This window comes from Sarcophilus harrisii, chromosome 4 (genome assembly GCF_902635505.1).
Source record: "Sarcophilus harrisii chromosome 4, mSarHar1.11, whole genome shotgun sequence".
NCBI lineage: Eukaryota > Metazoa > Chordata > Mammalia > Dasyuromorphia > Dasyuridae > Sarcophilus > Sarcophilus harrisii.
The window spans coordinates 49,739,799-49,758,549 of NC_045429.1; the positions used below are offsets into that span (position 1 = coordinate 49,739,799).

Below are 18,751 nucleotides of genomic sequence, written 5' to 3' on the forward strand. Positions count from 1 at the left end.
GTTTATTGTTACTAGTATGAGATGTTATTGGTCCTTCATCTAGGTTCAGACAACTGGAACCTCCTACCCCTGACACTCATTAAGGGAGAATCTCCCTATGGGTTTTTCTATGGACTAAAAGCCATAAGTGTCTAAGATTCTCTGCTTATCTAAAGACAAGAGGGACTGTTGGGTAGCCTGAACATGTTTCACAGTCACCTCTTTCAGGTCCCCTTGGGCAGAAAGCCAAAGTCAACCTTCCTCAGAAGTCTCTCCTGTTGGTTCTGCCAGCCCAGGGGCTATTTCATTTCCTGTGTCTAACTCCATTTGAGCAGGATGTTTCCCATCAGGTGCAACTCAGGGGTTGAAATAGTATCCTGACGGTGTCTGCCCTATACTCAACTCTAGTCTTCATCAAGTTGCAGCTGCTCTCTTTGAATGACCTTATTATTTTTCCTTTCTTTTAGTAGAATTTTGTAGGATAGGAAATCAGCTAGAGAATGTATTTTGTGTTTTTACCTTTCTTTGTGACCACCAGCCCTCAGCATGGTGTTTGGTACATAGTAAGAGCTTAATAAATTGATTGATTGATAGAATCATAGATTTAGAACTAGAAGGGATCTTCACAAACATCTAGAGTAATCTCTTCCCATTATAGATAAGGACACTGGGGCACAACATCATGGAGGTAATAAGTATTGAACAGAACTAGATTTAATCCCAAGTCTTTTGATTCCAAATCTGGTCCCACATTGACATACTTTCCCCTTCTCTCCTGTCAATGTAATTCAACAAAGATTTGCTAAATACCTCTTATCCTGCACATTGTATTCTGAAGATAGAACAACTCAAAAGGACCAGTCCCTAACTTTCAAGGAGCTAATGTTCTGCTCTATCTGCCCTGATGGAGACATCTGCCTCATGGGGTTTCATTCCCTTCTCTTCCATCTTTCTTGGTAGGATGGGCCCATAGACTTCCCTTTAAACATGTCACTGGTAAAGGGCCTGAGGTGTCTGAGCTACAAGTCTGGAAACCGATGGGCAGGCACTCAGAAGCAATCACTGTCATTGCTGATCTGCAGAGGTGACTTTGAAGAAAGACCATCTCCCTCTTTGTAAGGGGGAAGCACTTGTGTAGTTAGCTGGTGGAACATTCGCTCAATATTCAACCTCTGGAATAGCAGAGATTACTAGTGAGGACTCTACCAGGGGAAACTGATTGAGACTGCTGTGAGAATACTGTAATAGCTCAGATGTGAAAGAAAAGATAAACCAGGGAATTTTCTCAGGAAAACTGCAGATACCACTGAACTTCAAACCAGACTGGGAGTAAGTTTGGACTTCTGAAGAAAAAATATGAGTCCAAGGGGCACTTAGATGACTCAGTGGATTGAGCACAGACTCTGAAGTCAGGAGGATCTGAGTTCAACCTTATCTCAAACTCTTAATACTTACTAGCTGTGTGACTTAACCCCAACTGCCTCACCCCCCCCCCCCAAAAAAAAAAAAACCCAAAAACAATTCTTTTTGGCCAAAAAGTGTTTTGGTAAGAACAATGGAGAGTTATTCTATATCCCTTTCTATTGGGCATGAAATACCACTTAGATGCTAGATGTTGGTATATTGGTAATATATTTAATACATTAGAAAAAAAAGGTGATTTGTATTGAAATAGACCAGAGGAAACCTTTATTGGTTATCTAAATTACCAAGCATTGTCCTGAGGGAGAATTGTGGAGTCTTAATGACGCCTTTCCAGTTCTGACCTTGCTACTAATTGTAATGTTTTGTGGGTTTAGGCAGGTCATTCCATCTCCATTTGTAAAAGGAGGTAGTGAAACTATTGTCCTAGACCTGGGTGACCTCTAAAGTGCTTTTTAGTGAGCAATTCTATGAAGCTCTTTTGATTGCCTCATTCATTCTTTGGGCAGATATGGGCAAGAAGCTGTGAGTTCTATCTGTCATTTCATTTGGATGGGAACTTAACAAAATTTGAGCTCTCTCTCCACTGGTTTGTAATATTTTTAGAGAGTTTCCCAGGGAGGCCAAGAGATTAAATGACTTACCCATGATCATAGAGCTAGTATGTGTCATCTGCTGGATTTGAATCCAGGCTTTCCTGCCTCCACAGCCAGGCCCTCTACCTTCTGTTACTTCTCAGAAGATCTATTCTATTGATTTATAGGGCAAATTGTCATCCATGCAGGCTGGATTAGACATATTCCTACCTGAAAGGAGGAAAATGGAGCAAATCCCATTTTTTTAATCTAAAGATTTTTAATCCATTTTTATAACCATCAAACTGCTGGCATTTTCTTTACTTGCAATGGCCCAATTCCCCTGCCAATCCTAGCATATGTTTTTAAAATTATATATATAATTTTAAAAAAATTATGAAATGAGATAGGATTTGAAAAAAAATGCTTAGTATAGCACCTGGTACATAATAGATACTTAATTCAGACTTTGTTTTTTTAATGTTACCTTCATTTCAGAACATATTCTTTCTAAACTTCTCCCACTCAGTGAGTCATCTCTTGTGTGTTTTTTGTTTTGTTTTGTTTTTTAATAAAAACAGGGTGGGGAAAGGCAAATAAAGAGAAAAAAGAATCAATTCAGTAAAACTAATCATGTATAAACTAAATCTGAATCATTACATACCTGTCCTCCTTGGCTCTCTAATGAAGGAAGGTAGGCACTTTTTTTTTTTTTTTTGCTAAAGCACTTAGAGTTGTGACTTGCCCAGAGTCATACAGCTAGGAAGTATTGTGTCTGAGATCAGATTTGAACTCAGGATATCCTGACTTTAGGACTGGTGCTCTATCTACTGCACCAACTAGCTGCCCCTGGAAGGTACATTTTCTATTTCTTCTTTTTCTTTCCTTTTCTTTCCTTTTCTTTCCTTTCCTTTCCTTTCCTTTTCTTTTCTTTTCTTTTCTTTTCTTTTCTTTTCTTTTCTTTTCTTTTCTTTTCTTTTCTTTTCTTTTCTTTTCAAGAGATGTCTGGCTGTTTTAATTCTTCAGTATATAGTATTATAACTTTTCACTGTACATTTTCATAGTCATTGTGTTTGTTTTCCTGGTTCTTCAGACTTCACTTTGTTTTAGCTCATATAAACCTTCCCTAAATTTTTTGAATTCTTCATATTCATCATTTTAAAAAATATAGTAATATTCTATTACTTTCCTTACTATATTTTATAATTTAATATTTCCCCAATCTAAGATTACCTATTTTATTTCCAATTCTTTGCAACCACACCCCTGAAAATCTTGCTATCAATGTTTTGATGCATATGTCCGATCTTTTTACCCCTGTCTTTGGATCCTTTTAGTCACTTTCTCAGCATAATTCCAAATTGTTTTTCATAATGATTGGATCAATTTTCACAGTTCTTTCAAAAGTGTATTAATGTCAATCAATCATTCAACATTTATGAAGCACCTTCTATGTGCTATTCACTTTAAGTCCTAGGAATACAAAAAGAGGCAAATGACAGTCCCTGACCTCAAGGAATTTCCAATCTAATGTGACTAGCTTTCCATAATACCTCCAATTTTGAAAGTTTCCATTTTTAAAAAAATGTTTTCCAGTTTGCAAGTAGTAAGACAAAATATCAGCCTTCTGGATTTGTGTTTCTCTTACTGTTAGTAGCTGGTAGTAATATTACATATGGTTGTTGAAAATTTCCAATGCTTTTCAGAATTATTCATTTCTTTTGCTTCTCTGATAATTCTTAGTCTTAGATATCTGTGTTAATTCTTTATATGTTTTGGACACTAGACTTTCTTCAGGGACACTATATAAAAAATCATTTCCCCGGGCTAGAACATTGCATTGATTTTTGTTGATTTATTTTATTCAATTTCATATAATCAAAACAATCTGTTTTACCCGTGTGGTTACCTTTGCTTGGTTGGGCATTCTGTCTAGAGCCATAATTTTGAAAGATACCTGATATGATTCTCTTCTTACTTTTTTATGGTATAACTTTTAATATTTGAGTCATTTCTCCATTTTGAACTTATTGTGATATATGGTATCAGATGTTCATCTAAACCTATTATTTATTCCCCAGATCTCTCAGCAGTTCTTGTCAAATAGAGTTCTTCAATAAGTACTATGTTTTTGAATTTATTGAATATTAAGTTATTGACTTCAGGAATTTCTAATTCTTCCTTTGCTAATTTGGAACACTGATTTCCTTTCCTGATTTTAACCATTATCCAATAATTATAATGATTTTTACTTTTAAGTATAATTTAAAGCTTCTAGTCTTTTTCTATAGTCAGTCTCGCCTTCATTTAAAGCCATATCTATAGGCAATAAGTTAGCTGTTTGGATGCATTGACCTAATTGTTTCCCCCCTCTTTTCTATACAGTATGAGTTCAAAGCCAAGAACATCAAGAAGAAGAAAGTGAGCATCATGGTATCAGTAGATGGAGTGAAAGTGATTCTCAAGAAAAAGAAGAAGGTGAGTGTCTCAAATCTGTCCCTGGGGAGGGTGTTGAGGGGGTGACAAGGAGGAGGGTAATATGTCATTCTGTATCCAGATCCCCTCTCCTATTTTTGATGCTAATATTAGAGCACAGATTTTTAACTTTGAGAAATGAGTAACTTTGATCCCAGACTGGGATTGGGGAGAGCTTGGATTTTCTTTATTAAAGGAGATTCCCTCTGTATCTCATCTCTTCATTATTGGCTCTTTACAGCCTGCCCTATCTCAGAATTTGGCTCCCACTATCCTGTTGATTCATTCAACAAACATTGATTAAGGCCCACTATGTTCCAGGTCCTAGAGATTAAAACATAATTCTCCTCCTCAAGAAACATAAATTCTCTTGAGGGGGAAATAAAAAACAGAGGTGGGTGGGAAGAACAACATATTTTCAGATAAATGCAAAATATATAAAAACTAACAATTATATGCTCTTCATACACTGCCTTCCTTCTACTCTTACAGCTATTTAGTTTATTAAAAAAAAGCCTGGTTAGAAATGTTTTTGTTCCAAACCAGCTGTGGGGCCAGGGAATAAGGTGGAGTGGAATTCCTCAGGTTTCTGCTGTTGCTGCCTATGGAAATGGCTGCATCGGTGATGATTGATGAACCGAGGATTACTTCATATACTAGCTTTCTGGGGATTGGACTGTACACAGTGTTCATTTGAAGGATGATGAGGTCAGATCATCAGAATATTATAAGTGAAGCAGTGGTATTCATAACTGGGCACTTTCCATAATTCCATTTAGATTATAGGCTATCACAGTGGATCTCAGATTTTTATTCTCAGGATCTTTATACTATATATATATATATATATATATAGTGTATATATATAGTATGATATATATGTAGTATATATATATATATGCTCTCTCTCTATGTGTGTGTGTGTATATATATATATATATATATATATATATATATATATATAGTATACTATGCTTAATATTAAAACTTATTGAGGAACTATCTATCCAAACAATTTTTGTTTATGTGGGTTATATTTACTGATATTTACCAAATTACCAATAATAACTAATTTTGAATTTGGTGTAGACCCTCTGAAAGGGTTTCAGAGATTCTCAGGATTCTCAAGACCACACTTTGAGAATCATTGGGTTCTGGAACGTAGAGCTGGAAAGGACAGTTAGAGGTCACTTAGTCCAACCCCCTCAATTTAAAGGGGGAGGAGACTGGGGCCTTTAAGGGGAGGGATTTACTTAAGGCAGTACTGTCAGTGAACAGACTCAGGTCTTGTACCCACAATAACCCAAGTTGAAGCTGGAGTCCACTTAAATAAAAGGGGAAGAGGAACAGCAGGATGTGCTACCTTCAGGATCCCATTACTACCTTCCGAGATTGCTCCTTTGGTTGTGAGGCTGGATTTGTGTAATTAAAAGTAGGAGGTAGAACTATTCCCCAAAGACTACCATCTCCAAAATGTAAGTGACCCAAGGCATCTGTAATCGGTCCCTGAGTCCGTTCTGTAGGACCATAGTGAGTGTTATGTTTCATGTTGGGGAGAGAGAGCAGGGATACCTCTTTCTCTCTCAGTAATTAGTTGTGACATCATCCTTGAGACAGAGCTCTCCCTGGAGCCCAGGTGGTGTGCTGAATCCAGGTGGGCAGCTGAAGCAAGCTGGGTCCTGACAGGTGGGAAAGGTCCCTGGGCACCAGTTAAAGAAATTAATGTGTGTAGGAAAGAGAGAATTTAATCCTAACAGGCAGTCCAGGCCACAGATGCCCAGCGTTGACCTTTAAGGAAGACAGTTTTGAGTGACTTAAGGGCTGATTGGAACAAAGCATTGTTGACCCTCACCATCCTCATGGTCGGGCTGATCGCATCCTGGCATCTGCCATAGTTGCCATGTACCCAGATTTGCTCAGTGTATGGGGAGGGCAGTGAGGAGGAGGGAGGGAGGGTAGAAGGTGGCCCCTGTAGGGCAATTGTGATATGGTCTCTAGGCTCCTGGTGGGAGTAACTAGGCAGCTCTGCTTGCATCCTTGAAGAGAAAGCTGTGAGCTTTCCAAATTGCCCTTTTAAAATCAGCAGCTTGCCAAGGAATCAAGAAAAGGAGAAATGTCCCTTCTAGCAAAAGAATAAAAAATATGCCAGAAAAAGATCTATTAAATTGAAAAACAATCTCCCCAAGGGAATCAGGAGGGACTCTGTGAGTCACTCAGAACTTAGCTGGGAGGAGAGAGGAGGAATGATCTCATAGCTCTTTCCCATATGTGTTTCTTCTGATGCCAGGCTGAGAAAAGCAGCTCACCTTTCACCTACTCCTCCCACACCTGGATTTCCTTTCAGGGATGTGGCTGAGAGTTTGGAGCTGTCTCTAATCTGAGTTTGATTTTTCACAATAACTGACAATGGAATGTACAATAAATAGCAATCAGTCTTGTTTTTCCTGTTTACTAGCCCACGTGAGAGCAAATGCCCCCCTGACCTGTGACTGTCTCTCTTTCTTTGTGTAATGAAGATAATCACCATCATTCCCATTTCCATTTTTATAAATCATTAGACTTGATCATGTATTTTCATTACTTCAGCCTGAAAAGGAAGGTAGTATGAAATTGTCTCATCATTTTTTTTTCTCCAAATAACAAAACTGAGTCCCAGGAAAATGAAGGGAATTTGGTCCCATGGTGCCAGACCTAGTTTATTGTGAGAGCAAAGATATGAATTCAGGTCTCCAGATTCCAAGGCTAGCACCTTTTTTAAAAAAAAATTCTACTGGGAAAGTGGTGAAGATGCAGATACAACCTGCAGATGCTCAGTTTTCTCTGAGAAAATAGCAAAGATAGCCTCAGCATTATCAGGATGCAACTTGCAGATTATCAGGATGCAACTTGCAGATCTTAATATTCCAAGTGAGATGCAAAAACAGATTTAATTTGCATTATTTTCCTGCCCCCAAATGGCCACTCTATCAGTACCTCCGGGTAGGATCCAGATCTAAATCCATGTTTAATCATGATCTGGTACTAGGACCTCTTTCAGGGTGACCTAAAACCTAATTGGAGATGGGCAGGGCCATCCCAGCAGCCAGGGCAAAAAGCATAGTGGAGGTTTATATAATTCCTGAAAGACCGGCACCCACTCTATGTGCTCTGTGGTCATTCAATTAAGTGTCTGCTATGAGCTCCATGTTTTGTTACCCACTGGGAATACAAAGGGAGATAAAAGTAGCCCTGACCTCAAGGAGCTTACAACCTAATGGGAGATACACTGTGGAAATAATCATGTACAAAAAAGCCATATATAGAACATACACTTTAGTCCCTATCAGTGTGAATAATGAATCCTGGGAAGTAACTGCATGAATTTTCAAGTACATTTCCACAGAACTAGAGCCAATTACCATGTTTTATTTATCATTACTTCAAATAGTGTGATTCAAATAAGGTGATTGCTCTCAAGGATATGTTATTCACACTAGCCAAGACCTATCAATCTTTGTCTCATGATGGAGGTATTATTATAATTTCCCATTTTGTAGGCAAGGAAATTGAAACGTAATGAGATTAAATGACTGACCCAAAGTCCTGTTGCTTTTAAGCACCTGAGGCAAGATTTGAAAGCAGGTCATCTCAACTTTGAGTTCACCAATCTACTACTGTCTCTGTGGGTTTTCCCCCTAGAAAATGGGGAGAGATGGTTTTAACTATCCCTTCTTTGGGAAGCTCTCTACCTAGAGGGAGCATGGAGGAACACTAAAGCTGAAGACAGCCTTCTTTCTTTTGCATTTCATTTGCATCAATCACAGGTCTATAAAGAGACTCTCTTACAGATATGAATACTAGGCACTTCCTGGATGGAGGGAAGAGAGAATTAAAAATTAAATGGTTTTGACTTCTAACATGAGGGACTGGAGGTGGGGTAGGGAAAGGCCCATAGACCTTTCTTCTCCTCTATTACCCCATCAGGCAGCTAGCAAAAGACCCCCGATACTCCAGTCTATCAAAACTCATTCATTGTTTCCCTTGGTGCTGGAAAGAAATTTGGAAGCAAAAACCCATCAGAAAGAAGTGACTAAGTCATTGTCTAGGGAAATGTGATTAGCTAAGTAGATCAAGAGACTATGCTGAAGCTGAGCTATTTACTTTTGATGCTCATCACTTCTTCCAGTCCTCTCTATCCCTACCTGTGAGATGGGGATCAGAGCCATTCCCACAAAGAAGAGGTCTGGGACCATGTAGATGAAAGTGTTAATTACTGTATCACCATCTTTCTCAGATGAATCCTGTTTAGAGATATTACGAGAGTGTGGGTACTGGCCAAGTACGTTGTAATTATCTCTAGTTTATTTAAAAAAAAAAAAAAAAAAAAAAACCACCTTCTGGTTATGTTAACAGCTACCTAGCAGTCCTTCCTTCTGAACTGTTGCCAATCTACAGAGAACTCCTGGTTCCTCAGAAGTTTAACTTTGATGTTGTCCCTGCTTGCCTGCTAAATCTAAGTTATTACCTTCTCTTTGGATGTGAGGACTGTGGTCATCCACCTCATAGGCCAAAACTGTGTATAAGACAGAAAGAAGGAAGTCACCTAAGTGTAGGGACTGGTAGGTTTTTGCTTTTGTATCTCCATCTCCTCTGTACACCGAATAACATGGATAAAGTGGCTGTACCTGACCAAATACAATGAAGAATTCTATGCTGGGAATGGCACAATGTTGAAAGCATTGAGGGATTGTTTTATACTTTATAACAACAGTGGGGCAGGGTAGATGGAGAATTGAATCTGAAGTCAAGGAGGCTTGAGTTCACCTCTTGCCTCGGACTCTTATAAACTGTATAACTTTGGGTAAATTACTTAACCTCATATGCCTCAGTTTACTTCTTTATAAAATGAAGATAAGGGAATTGTGTTTACCCTTTGATCCAGCAGTGCCATTACTAGGTCTTTATCCCAAAGAAATCATAAAAGAGGAAAAATGACTTACATTTGCAAAAATGTTTGTGGTAGTTCTTTTTGTGGTGGCAAAGAATTGAAAACTGAGTGGATGCCCATCAATTGGGAAATGACTAAATAAGTTACAGTATATGAAAGTAGTGGAATATTATTTTTCTACAAAAAGTGATGAACAGGCTGATTTTAGAAAAAAAATTAGAAAAGCTTGGAAAGAACTACATGAACTAGTGGTGAGTGAATCAAGCAGAACCAAGAAAACATTGTACACAGCAACAAGAAGATTGTGTAATGATCAACTGTAATAGACTTGGCTCTGCTCAGCAATTCAGTGATCCAAGACAATTCCAATAAATTTTTAGATGGAAAATGCCATTCATATCTAGAGAGTGAACTATGGAGACTAAATGTGAATTGAAGCATACTATTTTCACCATTTTTTTTCTTGTTTCTTTTTTTTCCTCATGGATTTTCCCTTTTGTTCTCATTTTTTCCTCCTAACATGACTCATATGGAAATATGTAAAAATGAATATGTATGTTTACTATATATATATATATATATATATATCCATCCCAACAACCCTGAGAGGTATGATATATATATATATATATATATATATTTGGAGCATTTAAAAATTTTGAGAGACATAATTTCTGGGTCATTTAATTATTTAAAAAGTAAGGCTAACATGCGTATTAGGAAAAACCAGTCATTGGCAGTCTTGAATGTTAAAGACTCCCTTATGGTAGTGAGTTCACTGTTAATATGCTCTTGGAAGAGAGGTGTTCCTGAGGGTAGCAATCAGCTTTGATTAGTTTATAATTAATGAGAAACAAATAGAACAACAAGATGTGGGCTCATTCTAATAATAAGAGTCTTGGGTATATGACTTGGATCACCCAAGATCACCACTTGGTTAAAAAGACATAAATTTCCATATCATCTCTTTGGCAAAAGGGAGTATCCATATTTTCCCAGACCTATCTGAGTATACACAATGAGCAGGAATCCACTGTCTTTGCCCATGATTTCCCACAGTCATTGATTTGTAGATAAGAAAGTAGAAAAGGGGAAAACCCTTGGTCCTAATTCAATAATGCACTATTACTACAAGAAAGAAATAATCATTTTTCTCAATCAGATGATGTTTGTAAAGTGCTATGTAAGTATTACAAAGTAGCACTATGTAAATGCCAGTATTTGTTATCATTATTCTTACATGATAGTAAAATAAGGGGAAAGAACATGAATGATCTTAACAATCCCAAAAACCGATCAAGAGAACATCAGTAACTATTCTTCCACACCTCAGCTTTCTTAGTTTTATGAGAATTATTTACACGCCTATCAATGGAATCTGTGCTAAAAAATATGAGATGGCAACCATGAAATTTTCATAAACAATTCTTTTCAGCAGACCTCATCTATAATAGTCACCCAAATGGACTAAAAGGTACATAGAATACAAAATACATACAAATATCTGTACAATACAGATGGAGCAGAGATTCCCTATAGATGATGGGTTCCTACTGATTCTCTTGTTTATAGATGATATTGTGCTGATTTCATTAAGCTTTCTAACATTATAGGGCTTTCTCAATGAGATCCATGATTTATCAAAAGAGACTGGCTTAGCAATACAGATAGAAAAGATCAAGTAGAAAAAAAATCCTATAACCCAGACTCTAATGACTGGTTCTTTGAGTTAATATATCATTGAGTATCTTGGGGATGGAATCTGCAAATGGATGAAATGATTGGACCAAGAATTGAATAAGAGAAATAAGTTAAGTTGGATCGCATTTGAGTAATTAATTGTATAGCTCATTCTTCCTAACACAGCCTTTTTAATCCAAGGGCTCTTCCAGAGATGCTATGTGACTGAATATCTTAGGAAACTATAATTCGTGAAGAAACGAAGCTATGGGCTATTTATTACTTCGGGTGGGACCTTTGTTACAACAATGAATATTCATATCTACCTGTGAAGCCAGTATTTTTTAGTTAAAAACAATTTCCAGGTCAAAAACTGTTCCAATGACAATGAGATCTCTCATTCCATGGTGGGGAAAAGCAGACCCCACCTTATTGATCTCTCTGCAAGAAGTGTCATAAGGATAATAAAGTCACAAAAGGAAATGAGAATAATGGAGAAATGGCCCCAAAATTCTAATGGTACCAATTAAACCTGCAAAGACCTTTAAAATGATGCATAAATTCTCTGGAGAGCAATGGCATAACCTAGCAAATATCTCAACATTTTTATATCAACCACTATTGGGAATTATAATGTGGACGCGATCACAGATTCATGGAAATTTTACCATGAGAATCCCCAGTGCTTAGCATGGTATCTTACATAAAGCAGGAATTTAATCAATCTTTATTGAATTGGAATAAATTAATCCTCTAACCTCATTCCAAGGGAATTTGCTGTTAAAAAAAAAAAAAAGTATAAGATCTTTGTTTTAATCTATTTTCACCTGACATGGACCAGAAAGATAGCATAATTGGAGAAGCTATAGCATTATCATCAATAAACTTTTTTTGTATATCCAAAGTTGGACAGCTAGGTGGCAAAGTAGATTAAAGCACTGAGTCTAGACTTAAGAAGACTCATCTTTGTGAGTTCAAATCCAGTCGCACACACTTGCTAGCTGTGTGACCTGAGCAAGTCACTTAATGTTGTTTGCTTCAGTTTCCTCATCTGTCAAATAAGTTGGGGAAAGAAATGGCAAGCTAGTCCAATATTTTTGCCAAGAAAATCACAGATAGGGGTCATGAAGAATCAAACAGAATTGAAAAATGACTTAACAACACAGTTATATACAAATGTTAGGCTAGAATTTTAGGTATCAGGAAGAGGCCAGATGTTGACATTTTTTTGAGGGGAAAGGAAGTGGGTAGCAACTGTGCAGCCCCTCTTAATTCACTTTCCAAATATATATATATATATATATATATATATATATATATATATATATATCAACTCATTTACTCTACCGAAGTGCAAGGTTGTGTCTCATGATTTCCATAAGAAAGAGGGATTTCTGACCAAATGTAGCTCTCATTGTCATTGGAACAGTTTTTGACCTGGAAATTGTTTTTACATAAAAAAAGCTAGTTTTGCATGTAGATTTGAATATTCATTATTGTAATAGTGAGACCTGACCCAAAATAATAATATTAAGTATAACTAGCATTTATCTAGAGCTTTGATGTTTGCAAAATGTTTTACAAATATTTTCTCATTTCATTTTAATGATACACTTAGGTACTGTTATTCCTATTTTATAGATGAGGAAACAGAGTAAGAGTAATTATAAGTGCTTTATTCAGAGTTAACACAGCTAATAAGTGTCCAAGGCTGGGTTTTTTAAAACTCAGGTCTTCCTGAACCTGTTTAGGTGCTCTCCATCAAGCCCCCATAATTTATCCAATCAGATTGCTTCCTGAACTTTCAAACTAAATCTTGATTCTTCACGGTCAGAATGTTATTTTCAGCTTTGTCTTTAGTTATAGTAAAGTCCAGCGGAGCAAAGTTTATTATTATTAATGGAAATGGAATTTACCAAAGTTTAAATCTTAGAAGAATAGTCTTCTATGAATGAAGAACAAAAATGGTGAACAAACATCTGTAGAGAAAAGTTTTCCTAAAGCACCATTTTCTTTATCATGTTTTGCCCCAAATTCAGAGGCTCCATGTTGCTTGCCATACTTTTTATCTTGGCATTTAAGGCTCTTCACAATTTTGCCTCATTTTTTTTTCAGTTTTATAGTTTTATATCCCACCCTTCCTTATCATAGATCCTCCACTCAAACTAGCTTAGTATGTTCTCACTCAAAAATATAACTTGTCTTACATCACACCACCATCATCTTGGTGGTGGATCTTCAATCCACCAATCATCATTCTCTATGGACTAATTCCAACTGATAAAATTAAGATTGTAGTAAATTAATTAAATTAAAGCTACATCTGGTAAATCATCGTTGCTTCCTTTCCCAATTCTGGCATATGTTATGTGTGGGTCCTAGAATACCAGAGTACCATAGAATGCCCCACCAAAGAGTGACTCAGAATATCCAGACTATTAACCTCGAAATTCTGTAAATCAATCACTTACCATGCCATACCATACTAGGTAATGGGGATACAAAAATAAAAATGAAACACACCTTGCCCTTAAGAGGCTCCAGAAAAAGCCTATCAGGGAGTCAGCATATGCATGTATACAAATATCCAAAATTATTGTAAGATAGCTGGGGAAGAGGGCAGTTAGTACTTGCAGGGAAAACTTCATGTAGAGGTGGTTCTTGGACTGAGACTGGAAAAAAAAAAAAAAAACAAGGAATCCTAAGTGGCAAAAATGAGGGAGAGCATTCTAGGCATGGGGAACTGCCAGTGCAAAGGACTGCAGTTGAGAAAGGAAGTAATATGTTACGTCTGGAGAGGTGGGCTCAAACCAGGCTCTGGAGGGCTTTCTACACATGCACCATTGCCATCAAGATTTTAGAGAAATCAGAAGGTGAGCATGCAAATATGCAATTGCTTTAATCATCTGGATCACTTTTTTGGGGGGAGAAAAATACAGATCCTGATTCTGGTCTTTATTGTTCTTTAAATAGCTGAAAAATCAGTCCTGGAGGGACTTGAAACCACCTTGCCTCCAACATGGCCTTTGGTTTATATTTGTTCAGGCTCTGGAAATTTCCTCAATTAACTCTTGTAGGTTTATTCCCTAAGTCTTCAAATATTGTCATTAAATGATTGAAGTCAACAAAGGAGATCACCTCCCATGGCTTTTTGATCCCTAATTAATCATGATAATAAAATTAATGTGATATGGTCCTGAAAAATTTCCCTGAGAAATTGGAAAGGGAAAGGAAATTGAATTTATGACAGAATGGACATTACTTATGACAGATTTATCTCAGCAGCATGAAATGCTAAATTGGTAATTACCAGGATCTGGCTCTTATGCTGAACACTATTGGGCAGACAGTTTCTGACTCATTTGTTATTCAGTTTGTTTTCATTTCTGTCCGAGTCTCCGTGACCCCATTTTGGGGTTTTCTTGGTAAAAATATTGAAGTGGTTTTCTATTTCCCTCTCCAGCCCATTTTACAGATGAGGAAACTGTGGCAATCAGGGTTAAGTGACTTGCCCAGGGTCACACAGCTAGTAATTGTCTGAAACCGAATCTGGCGCTTTGTGCACTATGGTGCCACCTAGCGCTCATTCCGGTCTGCAGTGTTTCTGTAAATGATCTTGTGGAGTGGTGGGATGCTGCTCTTAGAACATCGGAATCCCGCTACTTTAAGATCCGAATTTGTTCCTCAGAATTTGTGGAGCTCGTGGTATAATGAATGGAGCTTCAGGCTTAGAGTTGAGAAGATCTGACTTCGTCTTGCCTCTGAATTTCAGGGTTTTTGTAAGGATCAAATGAGATCTTGTAAGTTGAGCATTTTGCAGATTTAAAAAGTCCAACATAAGGGTCAATTATTTCTGCTCCTCCTTTTGATACAGACTGACTGGGTGATCGATTGGTGCTGACCGAGAGATTTTCAGAATGTGAGAGGTGAAGGAAGGTTAAGATTCCACAGAACAATTAAATGTCAATAGAAGCATTGAACAAACAAGCCATTGGGGAGCTAGGAAGGCGAGATGGATTCAGAAAGTCTTGTGGTTTTGAGGAAATCACAAATTTAAGATAAAGCCAATCCAGCCCAGACTAGTTGGGATCAATGACCTGACTTGGCCAAATCACTATTGCACCTGCTTAACAGGCTAATTGAATATTAAACAACACACCCCAGAGGAGGAGTTTTCCGCCATTCTTGAACTTGGGATGTAAGACAAGGGAGGGGGAACATGTTTTCTAATTCTGTCATAAAACCTCCATGAGGTCTGATCCAGGGCTCAGCACAGCTCCTGGCACATAGTAAATACTAAATAAATGTTTATCAAATGACAGATTTTTGGACCCAATATGTCATCCCATTTTCTTCAGATCTTCTTGAGTTGGTGATTTTAGAGTATTATTTCCATGATTATTTGTTAGTAATAATCACCACTGCCATTATATAGGCACTAAGATTTGCAAAGCATTTTACCTACAACCCTCTCAATTGATTTTCTCATTGTTTTCATTCTTTTCCCCTTGCTCACACCATTTTGTATAATGCATGTTTCTCTGACTTCCTCATACTTGTCACTTTTTGCAGCACAATAGCTGTATTCCCTTACATCCATATATCACAATTTGTTCTGCCATTTTCCAGTGGAAGGATGCCCACTTTTTTTTTTTTTTTTTTTTTTTTTTGCTACCAACTAGTTAGCTTTAAACCACACTCATCTGTATTAAGATGCACCATGCCAGGACTCTCAGCTGTTCTTGAAAGACATTTTGCACCCCTATGTCTGTTGCCTGGGAGAAGGAGATAGCTTTGTCTTGTATCACCATCAGTTTTAGTCTTGTTCTGATGTACTTTACTTAATCCTCATCTGCCATGAAGCATGGAGATCTTGTCAATCTGTATTAATATGGCCTCACTCTGATTTTTTAAGAAGTCCCCTCTGCTGTCAGGCATACCGAATGATAAAGCATCCATACTTGATGGCAGAATTGCTGACATTTTCCAAGAGAGAGCGGGAAGTGTGCCTGCATAGGATATTCCTTTATATTTAGGACACTGAAAAATAAATTTAAATGCTGTAGAGATTTCAGTGATTCTACTAGTATTTCCATCTGGTGCTAAGTTATGGAGAGTCAGATTTTGGCAGAGTATATTGAAGAATTTTTTGATGGTGAGAACTTTCAGGATATGGAACCTGAGGAGGTTCTGAGTTTTCCAACAGCACTATCCAGCAGCCTCTAAGTAATTATTTGTCCAGGATTATTGTAGTGTAATGAGAATTCCTTTATCAGGCAGGAGGTTAGAATAAATACCTTCTTAGATCCTGTCTAGTTTAAAGATTCTATGATCTCCTGGAAAAAAATTAATAAAAAATCCGATTATAGTACAAGTCCCCCCAATTTCCCAGCTCTCTTTGCCCATAAGATTCTGACAACTATTCCTGACCTAGTTATTGGTGAAACTGTAAGAGACTTTTGTCTAAGAGATTCCTAGCTTTCCTCTTTCCTATCTCTCTGACCACAAATCAATCTTTCCAGGCTTTGGTTTTCTTGTGTATAAGATGAGAAACATGGACTAAATGATAATTTTGAGTTTCTGATCAATCCTTCAAAACTAGTGTTCCATATTATAGTCAGTGTGTTTCAAAGATAAAAGGTATTGTAGGTAGTCCTTTGGTTCCAGGGCTAGGCTTCTTATCACTGCACTATTCCTGTCTAATGGCCTTCCAGATATTTCATACCAGATGTAGTGGAAGGGGCAATTGATTTAGAACAAGAAGACATGAATTCAAATGAGGATTCTGCTCCTTATATTTGTGTGATCTTATGTCATAGGAATCACTTCCTCCTTCTTTCCAGCACACTCCCCTGTTCCCAACTCATTTTTCCTTGCCCATGAAACAAGAGGATTTTGACATAGAATCTTTAAGGTTCTTTCTGGATTCAAGTTGTTTATCCCCTTTTATTCCTCTGTAGGGGGTCGGTAAAGTCCTTATGAGAAAATAAACTAACGTGACTTTTCTGGAATTATATCAATCTGAACATTTGTTAGAGATGATCTTCTATATTTCTATCCTCTTGATTTGTCTTTGCCATAAAAGGTGAGGGGATGCAGATAAAAATGGAAGAGGATGAGAGAAGTGATTTTAAAGTAACACTCCAAGTCAGAGACTGAATTTTCCTGTTTATAGCCCTGTTAATCTAAAACTTAAACCAACCCAACAAACTGCCTACTTTCAGATAATTGAGGCAAGAGTGACTTATATCCTCTGTATGGAAAATTTCTTGGTCAGTTTGTATACAGAGTAGGCAAAACAGAATATAATAAGGCTCAATGTATTTTCATGGTGAGAAAAAACAGGTCATCTTAGGGTTCCCTAGAATAAAAGGAAGTAAGCAGCATGCAACTACTGCAGAGATGTTCAGTGCGATCCAAAAAGCACCTGTGGGTGCAGAGGAGGCATACAGTTGGTGATTTTTTAAAATAGTAAATAAAATCATCCAGAAAAGAAATAAAACCAATTTTGCTTAGCTCCAGAGGCAAAACTAAGAGCAATCTATGAGAGATGCCAAGAATCTTATTTCAGCTAAATGAAAGAAAGCTATCTCTATGATTGAGACCGTTCCAAATCTTGTGATGAGGAGAGCCATCTGCACCCAGAGAGAGGACTGTGGGAACTGAGTGTGGATCACAACATAGCATTTTCACTCTTTTTCTTGTTAACTTGCATTTTGTTGTGTTTTTTCTCATTTTTTCCTTTTTGATCTAATTTTTCTTGTGCAGCATGATAACTGTATAAATATGTATATGTATATTGGATTTAATTATATATTTTAATACGTTTAACATATATTGAATTACTTGCCATCTTGGGAGGAGGGGGGGATATTTGGAATACAAGGTTTTGCAAGGATCAATATTGAAAAATTATTCATAGGTTTTGAAATGTTTTGAAAATAAAAAGGAAATACAATTAAAAACTAAAAAAAGTAATTTTTAAAAAAGGAAAAAAAAAGTTAAGAATTTTCCAGAAGTAAAGTGGGCTATTGTGGGAAGTGGTGGGTTCCCTCTCAATGAATGTCTTCATAATAGAATGATAAGGTAAGGAATGGCACATTGGAGGATCTGAATTCATATCTAACCTCAGACACATAATAGCTGTGTAACTGTGGGCATGCCACTTAACACTGACTGTCTCCTCCTCCCCCTAAAAGAACAAACAAACAAAAAAACTCAATGATTCCTTGTTAAGCTTGTTCTAAAGTATATTCACATTCAATTATATATTGGACTGGTTGACTTCCAAAATCCTTTATCATGATTCCGTGAAATGATTCTTTCTTGTGATCCTCTTTGTAGTTCTTCTGTCCTGAGTTTTTGTTTTTGTTTTTCCCTTCTTCCATTTCATTTGTTAGGAACCCTTATTTGTTTGCATGTTCATGTTAGAATATAACTGGGGTGTCAGTGTTCTTTTATCTCAGTTATAACATAAATACAGATTTTTTGCGTTGCTTTTTTTTTTTTTTAAGAATGGGAAGTTTCTTTTGGCCTGTTGAATTCCCAAAACCTTATCCATTGCCTCCCAGAAGCTACTCTCACTTTTGTTTCTTTCTTTTCCCTTTCTTTTTGCTTTAGACTCCAATATATATTTATCCTATGTATTTGTGCATATGTGTGCATGCATGTAATTATGTATGCATGCACATGT

General features: G+C 37.0%; 1 protein-coding gene across 4 annotated transcripts in view; it reads left to right on the forward strand.

Annotated features, from left to right (window-relative positions):
- Positions 1–18,751, forward strand: part of LOC100922210 (carboxyl-terminal PDZ ligand of neuronal nitric oxide synthase protein) — a 374,239-nt gene that overhangs the window by 244,033 nt on the left and 111,455 nt on the right. For all 4 annotated transcript variants that reach the window (XM_023501741.2, XM_023501743.2, XM_031936789.1 and 1 more), the window contains one exon: positions 4,362–4,454. In XM_023501741.2, coding sequence (XP_023357509.1) covers positions 4,362–4,454 — 93 coding nt within the window. The remainder of the gene's footprint in view (positions 1–4,361; positions 4,455–18,751) is intronic.